At 48.5% G+C, this 8,839-nt stretch overlaps 1 protein-coding gene across 1 annotated transcript; it reads right to left on the bottom strand.

Annotated features, from left to right (window-relative positions):
- Positions 1-12: 12 nt before the first annotated feature.
- Positions 13-8,275, bottom strand: C1QL3 (complement C1q like 3). The gene is made up of 2 exons (XM_054273741.1): positions 7,195-8,275; positions 13-2,743 (listed from the first exon to the last, which is right to left on the bottom strand). The coding sequence occupies exons 1-2, from the start codon at positions 7,780-7,782 to the stop codon at positions 2,564-2,566; spliced, it is 768 nt and encodes a 255-aa protein (XP_054129716.1). The 5' UTR covers positions 7,783-8,275; the 3' UTR covers positions 13-2,563.
- Positions 8,276-8,839: the final 564 nt, after the last annotated feature.

Here is an 8,839-nt window from a genome sequence, read left to right as displayed (position 1 = left end):
CAGCACTCAAAATATATTACATAATACAGTTTTAATGAGTTGTATAAGTTATAACAAAGGTTGTGATATAAGTCTTTACAAATCAGTATATCAAGATATGATGAAAAAGGAAGAAATGTTTGCCTTATATGTGGTTTTCACATAAAGTGTGTTCTTTGCTCTTGTCTAACTTTAACCAGGGCAGGTGATTTATCCAAAAAATGGTGTTATCCAATAGCAGCGGTAGCCTGATTTCAGAAGCTTCTTCAAATTTGACCATGTATGTCTCGTAGTATTGAGCTTTACCAGTACACACCGTGGTAAATGCACACTGCAGGTTGTGAATGATCTCTAGCTCTAGGTGCAGGACTGCTGGACACCACACAGGGAATCTCTAGCTACACTGCTGTGGGGGTGCACGGGCCAGCAACAGCAACAGTGGAGGAGCAGACAAGTCAGGTACACATAAGGTACTGAAATAATCGCCTCGTAGAAATGAAACAGGAGTAACCACTACAATGCACAGACATGAGCTGGCACTTTGTCATAAGGTAGAAGCATTGCCCATCTGGTGAGATAATACACAAGCAGCTGGCAGCACCATGTCCCCTTGTAAACCCTGGATGAGTTTGCCTGGCGATCCTCTCCGCAGCCTGGGCTCGCTCGGCGTTTGTTTTGAATTGAACGACTCAAAGCAGAAGGAGGAACACGTTCTGTTTGAGAAAAGGTTCACTCATTCCAACGAGATTTTTAGGGCAATGTGTAAAATCCCTATCAGACTTTTGCTGAGTAGCCAGCACTGGAGAGCTTTTTTGTCCGAGTGGCAGACACTTTGGAAATTTTAGTGCAGATAAATCTAAGTTTGTACCCTTATTACATTAGACAAGGTTGCTTGTGACAGAATATATGAAATAGCAATGCTAGGGGTAGCCTCTGTTACTCTTTAATGATTTACAGAAATATTACCTTGATTTTGCCGAAAGGTGAAAATAAATAACATAACAAACTGTGCTAAAGAAATTTAATAATCTTGCTGAAATTTAGGTTTAGAATGAAATCTGAAAGTTTTAACCTAAGAGAAATAGACTCCCAAAACCAAAGCAAATAATAAATCCATTTTCTGAATAAAAAAAAAATCTGTGGACATTACTGCTATGACTGATTTTAAAGCATTTTATAACTATGTATCTCTGTTTAGTTTATTCTCCAAGCCATTAATCCTCTATATGGATTAAGCTTATTTGAGACTTTATATATTTATATCTATATGAATGAGAAAAATAGGTTTTATAACACACTTTTTTTGCATGTAAATATCTGCTTCTTTCTTTGCATATGTGTTATCATTTTTGGTAAAATGCTTCTCTGTGTCCATCTCGTAGGCACACCTTACACAAACTGGTACTAGCTTCCATCGAAAAGGTCTGTGTGACAGCATTTTCTCATGTGTCAGATCTCCCACTCTTCCTTTGTTGGAAAAATTCCACTGACTTCAGTGAGACAAGACACCTAAGACAATAAAGGTCATCTGTATTCCTATGAAATTCTAGTGGAACATCTGCACTATATTAATCCATAACTATTTTTTTAAAAATAGAACCCAGGTACAGACTAAGTGCTAGAAGACTAATGAAGACTAATTGCTGCAAAGAAAACACTCTGCCTCTTAGTCTGATGGTATGGTTGCCAGGCTTTCTAAATATTTACACAACTAACCATCAACAATGGGCCTCTAATAATTGTTAAATATATATTTACATGTATACAAAATAAAATCCCTTTTCCACTAATAGCAGTGAGAATTTAGCCATTTGCTTTGGCGGAATCAGGGATATGGTCCAATAGAATAGTTTGTCAAGTCTTATATTCTAAAGGGGAAAATAGTGTTTCTTCTGTCATTTTCTTTTAGAGGACAGCTAAGGGAAAGACAAAATTTAAATAACTCCACTGGATTGATTTTTTTGTTAAAAGTCTAATGTAAACCTACAGAACAGAAACATTGAGTTAAGGCTTAAAGCTGATTAGTTTCTAGTTTTACGTGGAAGGGTAAGAAAAGTACAAGGCAAACAATTTCTTTTCAGAGAGAAAGTATATTTTGATTACCTCTTCCTTTTATTGTAAAATCATTCCTCACCACACTATGAGTGGACTCCAAGCATCATTGTTAGCAGGTAAGTCACAAGAACCAAAGCTGAAGTATGGATAAAGCAGCAAGATCATAACACATCAAAGTATCATATACACTGAAGAAATAACTCAGTGTCCTTAGGTGGGCTTTCCTTGCCTATAAAAATCTGATCTATGCAGAACTTCATTCACATGGACACGTAACAATGAGGAAGTATTTGCTTTGGCGGAAGTGGATCGCACATCTGCTTAACTTGGTTTGTGGTTTTTAACATAAGGTTTCTCTGTGTTGTACAGATGTGAATCAGGTAGCATTCAACATTTCCCCCCACTGCTGAGGTGTTCAGTGGTCACTCTCTGCTGGGGTGCTTGTTTCATTGACTTTTGCCACGCAATCCATCGCTTAGAAGAGCAGGCTTCGTTTCTCGACTGGTTTGGTGGGTCTTTTTACTCATTATCAGTCAGCATAAATAATAAATCCAGAAAATGTGCTGTATTTGTTGTTGTTTCCTCCATGTGCTTTTCCTCCATCTAATTTGATGTACACTTCATCTCCTGGCTCCAGGTGAAGGACCACGCTGTTACTGGCGTAGTCGTAGTTCTGATCAGCATCCTGAGCGATGGCACTAGCTCGAACCTACATGAAATACAGAACCACTGGTTAAGAAAACTCAGGCAATTTTTCCTGCCTGCTGAAATTAAAGCATATCCTCGAAGTTTTATTCAACATGCATGAGTTGCCACTTGAAACATCTGGCAACGTGTATTGTAGCTTATTCCTATGGCACTTGCTTATTTTCTCCTGCTGTACTTCTGAAACTAAAGCAATAATATTCTCCTTTCTTGGTCATCTGATGAATACACAAATGCCTGATCTTCTGTAGATGTATAGAGCCTTCTTACAAATATGTGTAAAGAATAGCTGGAGTTGGGAGAACTGGATCTGATCGTGTGCCAGTTTTACATTTGGTGTAACTTTTGTATCAGTGGGACAAGTGATTGACAATGTTGAGGATCCGCAGGGAGGCCCACAGGGAGTCCCCAAGATGGACTTTTTCCAGAGGCAATTTATTGTCATACTAAGCAATAGGATCGTGCTGCAAAAAAGAATACAAGAAGTACACCCCCCACACACCTGCACACAAGCAGTCTGGGTTTGGAAAAACTGCTATGACCACAGTTCAGTAAGCAAACATTTAATTTCACTGTGTTTTAAGAGATGCACTTTTGAAAAATCACAGGCAGGTCACTATTTGCTGTAAGTTTTTGAAATTTACAAGTCATTGAGGGCATTTCATTTGCAACTTTCCCTTAAACATATTTTTTTTCCCATTTCTCCCTTGGTATTCCACTACTGATTAAATTTGACATTTCTTGCAAACTGGAAATAATCTGTAATTTCAAGATATATGTTGGTTTTCAGCAATGAACAGCCTGTGCCATTGTAAGCCTCCAAATCATTTATATATAATTTGACTCTGTTTGGTAAAATATTTAAACATGGTTGTATGTGATTTATTTCAGTGTAACACGTCATCTGCTTGTTGCTTGTCTTTGTTCTAGTGTAGTTACAGAGCAGTAAATGATTTAGTGGCATTGCAAATCTGAACTAAGTAATAATGCATGACTTGGCGTACTATATGTGGGATTTTTTCTGCTCTGAACTGAAAAAAATAGGCTATAAGTCACAATTTTCCATGGATTCCTTTCAAAGTTTACATGATAAATTTCCAAATTAAATTTTCATGTGATATGATTTCACATTAATATTGAAATGTTGAAAAGGAGGGGGTTCTTTTACCATGCAGGATCTTATGGCATTATGCAGCTTAAAAATCACAGTAGGTGGAAATTCTTTATGCATCCTGTAAGAACAGTGAGAAGGGCTGCAAAGGCTTGCAAAGCTGTGACAGGCTGCAAATTTAAACTGATACATGGCATGATGATAAACCCCGACTATTTCAGGACTTCTTGGTCCTGACTTGCCTGGTATTGTTTACAGAGGTGATCTCTTTTGCTAGTTTTCTAAGCAATAATTATTCTAAGTGCTGGATGTTTCCTTTGGAATTGTGACTGGCAGGGCAGAGTTGAAGGCTCTGGGCCATTAACCCTGGAAAGATCTTCCAGAGAAAATAATGGACTGAGGTGGTTGCTGGCAGTGAAAATGGAAAGAGCAGGTGGGGAGGAGTGAAAAGGCCACAGACAAGGTAGAAGAACTTTCACATGGAACTAGGATCTTGCATAATGGTGAGAAAAGTGGTTTAAAGGACTTTCCAAATTCCCGTTTACTTCCTAATGAAATTCTGCTTTTTGGATTTGTATAAAATCTTGTGGATGGTAGGGGAGAATTTGAATTACATCAGTGACAATCCTAAGGAAGTCAGCAGTCAGCATGGGGACACTGGCTACAACAGCAATGGATATTTCATTTTTAAGATTCTACACAATACATACTGGCTGGAAAAAAGAAAAAGATTCTGGATACTGAAAGTCTAGAAACCAAAATGCAGATGTTACTGCCCTGTGTATAGCAGCAAAGGTCCTGTATGCTATTCCTAGTGGGTTTACCTTCTTGCTTGGTTAGCCAGAACAATTTCTTTTTAAAGCCTAGGAGAACAGTCTCAAATAAATTCTCCTCAAATGAATGGAGTGTACTGCTGCAAGAGGGTAAATGCATCTCAAAATTAAAGCATTATGAGACAATACATTTCACAAGTTCCATGTAAGTCCTTCCATGAAGCTACGCTCTCAGCCTGCACACACATCCCCAAGCTGTGTCACCTCAGCACTTCCCTGTTCAGGCTTGATAACCATTATTAATAAGCAGACATAAGGCTTGATAACCATTATTAATAATGTGGTAGCACTGGGGACCTTGAGGTTTCACATATGTATTGCTTAGGAACGCTTTTTTTTTTTTTTCTGTAAGTCATACAGTTTTCAATGTTTCTGGGTTTTTCATTGTTAGAGAACATGGGATTTATATGTTGCCTTTGTCACTCCATTTAACTACTTTCAAAATTTCTGAGCTTCCTTACAAGTATACATAAAGCCTGTCACATCAGCATTTAGTATTTCAAGTATAAATCCTAATCACTCATTGAGGCATTAAAACTGGGGGTCAATTTTAAACCATTGATGTGCAGGTATTTCCCTAAATATCTCATATAGTATATACAAATGTACACATAGAACCTCTCTTTAGGTGGGTTTTTTCTTTCTTCTTTGAATAACTCTGAGTTTGCCTCATGTCTGGCACTGGAAGTACCTATATTTGGAAATGGTTAGACCTCAGGTTCAATTGAATATTTGTAATTGGATGCTTCTTTAAAACTACTGCTATGTACTTATTTTTCAGTGTTCAGGAAAGTAAACACTCTATAAATATGGGTAAAAATAGATCAATTCTTTAATTGCAAGTAAAATTGTATTTCTGCAGTGAAGAATATTACTTTTGCAGGAAGATATCAAAGGGAATATTATTAGGATGTACTTAGTTTTACTAGTCCTGGTTTATCTGTTGAGACAGTATTTATGGTAGATATTTTCTAATTTAATTAATTGCCGCTGATGTCCTCACTATTCCGTTTTCACAGTCCTTCTGAGGAGCCATAAAGAAAAGGTTAAGTGGCATATCAGATTAATTTACCGGCGGCCGCGGCTGCCGTGCGCGCTGCGCACAAAGGGCCGCGCTCGGCTGCGGAGGGAACGCGCGAACGAACGGGGCCGTGCGGGCACGGCGGGGACACGGGGCCGCTGTCAGCCCTGGGGACACGCGGGGAGCCGAGCCGTGCCCCAGCCCGAGGGCGAACAGCCCGGGGGGAGCGGCAGCGCTGGCCCCGAGCTCCCCGAGCCCGCCCTGCGGCCCCGCTGGCCGGGACGGCTCGGGCACAGCGGGACCTGTTGAGCCGCCGCCGGTGCGCGGGGGACCGGGGTACCGGGGAGCACCGCGGAGCCCCGGGGACACGGGAACCATTGGGCACCTCGCACTGTCCCTGGGCATCCAGAGCCTTGAGGGATGGCGGTGCCTCCGAGCGCCGGAGGAATTGGTGCCAGCCTAACCGCGTCTGTCAACTACTCATGGAAAAGGCGCAAAATTGCGAAGGAGGGGTTACAAGGGAGCAATGTAACAGGCAGTGGCTACGTTTATCCTAATTAAATGCGATGATTCCTCTGTGTTTCAGACGGCAGCATCGCAAAGCCTTTAATTATTTCCGATGCCTTCATCCTGCCCAGGGGATGCCGACAGACTCGGGTCCTGCCCGGGCTCCCGGGTGTGCCTCCTGGCCCGGTCCGTCAGCGGCACCGGCCCGCCAGGGGCTCAGGTGTGCGGGAGCCGAGCTCGCTCTATTACCTGCTCTCCTGACAGGGAGAAGCAGCCTCGCACCCTCCGGGGGCTGAGCGTGTCAAGCCCGGCGCGGCGCTGCGCTGCGTGGGAGCCCCGTCCCGTGCCGTGGCTGCGTTCCTCCCACCCGCCTCACCCTTTCCCAACACAGCACCACCCTCTCCTGAGCTCACCCACCGCCCCTGACTCCCCTTTCGTGCCGGGGACTTTCCCCTGCCCGAGGGAGCGCCGGGCTCTTCTCGCCCCTGCGGGGGCAGCGCTGTTTGTCCGCCCGCCCCGCTCCGGTCCCGGCAGAGCTGCGGGCAGCGCTCCGCGCCCGGGGCGGGCCGGGAGCTGCTGTGCCCCGACAGCGGGCTGGGAGCGGTACCTGCGGCGCGGCTCCCGCAGAGGAGAGCGCGTCGAGTCCGCATTCACCCAGCAGCCCGGGCGGCCTCGGCGCTGCAGACCACCCGGCCCCTCGGCAGCCTTCGGGTTCCCCGCAAGTTCCCTGCCAGCTGCGGAGAGGCGGCCGCCGGTCCCCATCGCTCCCCTCCCACCGCTCGGGATCGGGCTCCCCTCCCCGGCCCGCACCCGCGCCGCCTCCAGCGCCCCCCGGCTCCCCCTCCCCGCCCGCTTCCCGCCCTTCCCGCGCCGCTCCGCCCGCTGCCCGCACGGCGTCCGCTCCCTCGGGGAACCCCCGTCCTCCGGGGCCCCCTGCCCTCCTGTCCCCGGCTGTCCCCGGCTGTCCCCGGCGCGGCGCCCACCTGGTTGTTCTTGCAGAGGTCGGCCCACATGCTGGTGCCGTCGCCGCCCCGCATGAGCACATGGTAGGTGAAGAAGTAGATGCCGGGGATGGAGCAGGTGAACTTGCCGGTGGTGGGATCGTAGTGGTTGCCGAGGTTGGTGACCACGTCGTCGAACTTGAGCACCTCGTAGCCCTCGTGCTGCCGCTTGAGGCCGGCGTAGAAGGCGATTTTGGGCACGGTGCTGTAGGTGGCGGCGCTGATGGCCCCGGCCGCGTTCAGCCCCGGCGCCCCGGGGGGCCCCGGCAGGCCCTGCCGCCCCGGCTCGCCCTTCTCACCCGGCGGCCCCACCGGGCCGGGCGGCCCCGGCTCCCCCGGCGGGCCCCGCGGCCCCGCTTTGCCCGGCCGGCCGGCCTCCCCCTTGGGCCCCTGGATGAAGGTGGGCAGGGACTGCATGAGCCCGCGGTCGGGCGTGGCCGCCGTGCTGGGCGCCTTGGTGCCGCCGTAGGGGTCGCAGACCATGCGGCAGGTGCCGAGCATCTCGTAGTGCGCCGAGGTGCCGGCCGAGCTGACCAGCACCGGGATGAGGATGACCAGCAGCAGCACCATCACCACCCCCAGCGCGCCGGCCGCTATCAGCCGCCGCCTGCTGCCCACCAGCCGGCTCAGCGCAGGGCGATCCTCTTGTCTGCTTTTGGACAAAATCTTGATGGTTGGCGGGGTTCCTCCTCAGAGCCGAAAAAACGCCGAGCCCGCTCGAGCTCGGCTCCCCTGGGGCTCGGCCGCCCTGCCGAGGGTGCCGCGGGGATCCCGCGGGTCGCGGCGCTCCGCTGCGGCCGCTGAGCCGCGGGGCGGGCGAGGGAGCGGAGCGGGAGAGGAAGAGGAGGACGAGCTGCTGCCGCCGCGCCCCGGCCGCCCGCACTTTTATGCTCCCGCTGGCGATCGACTTTTTTTTTTTTGCAGGCTGTGCCAGTCCGAGTCAACTTTCCCTGGAACTTGCCTTTCCTCTCGCGATCGCCCCGCTCGCCGCCGCGCTCTCTCTCTCCCTCCCTCTCTCTCTGTTCGCAGGGATGACAGTCCTCAGCGGGGACGCGCCTCCCGGCCGGCCGGAGCCCCGGTGCCCGCCGCCCTGTGCCCGCGCCGCCGCCGCCGGAGCCGGAGCCGAAGGGAGAGCGGGATCCTGCCCGAGTGCCACCTGCCAGGAGAGGAGGAGGCTGACGAGCGCGCTGGAGCAATTTATAGGCACCCAAAAGCGCAGGGGAAAGGGGAGCTGCTTTGGCATCTCATTCCAGCATCTGCTCTGCTCTTCCCACTCACAGAGAGTTTGGCATTACTCTGGCAGTGTGGGAAATATATATTTTTTTTTCTTTTCTCCCTCCCCCACCTCTCCCGCAAACGGATGAACAGCGAAATCGTGAGCCTCACTCACTAGCTGCATCTTGCGATGACAGCTCTTTCTGAAGCAGACCGAAAGGAAAAGACGTGCTTAGCAGCCTCTGGGTACCCTTCGGGTCACCGATCGAGAATTAAAAGGTCAATCCACCTCCTGCTTAACGCTTCCCTGAGGCCACTTTGCCATGTTAGCGTTTTCTGGGAAATACCGCTTTAAATGCAGGGATGCTTTACTAATTGTCCAAGCAAAAGTTATTTGAAAATATACCTCCCA

The sequence above is a fragment of the Melozone crissalis genome, unplaced genomic scaffold (assembly GCF_028551555.1).
Source record: "Melozone crissalis strain CALT ecotype California unplaced genomic scaffold, PUWL_Pcris_2 ptg000016l_1, whole genome shotgun sequence".
Classification (NCBI taxonomy): Eukaryota; Metazoa; Chordata; class Aves; order Passeriformes; family Passerellidae; genus Melozone; species Melozone crissalis.
This window is presented reverse-complemented; position numbering and strand designations above follow the sequence as displayed.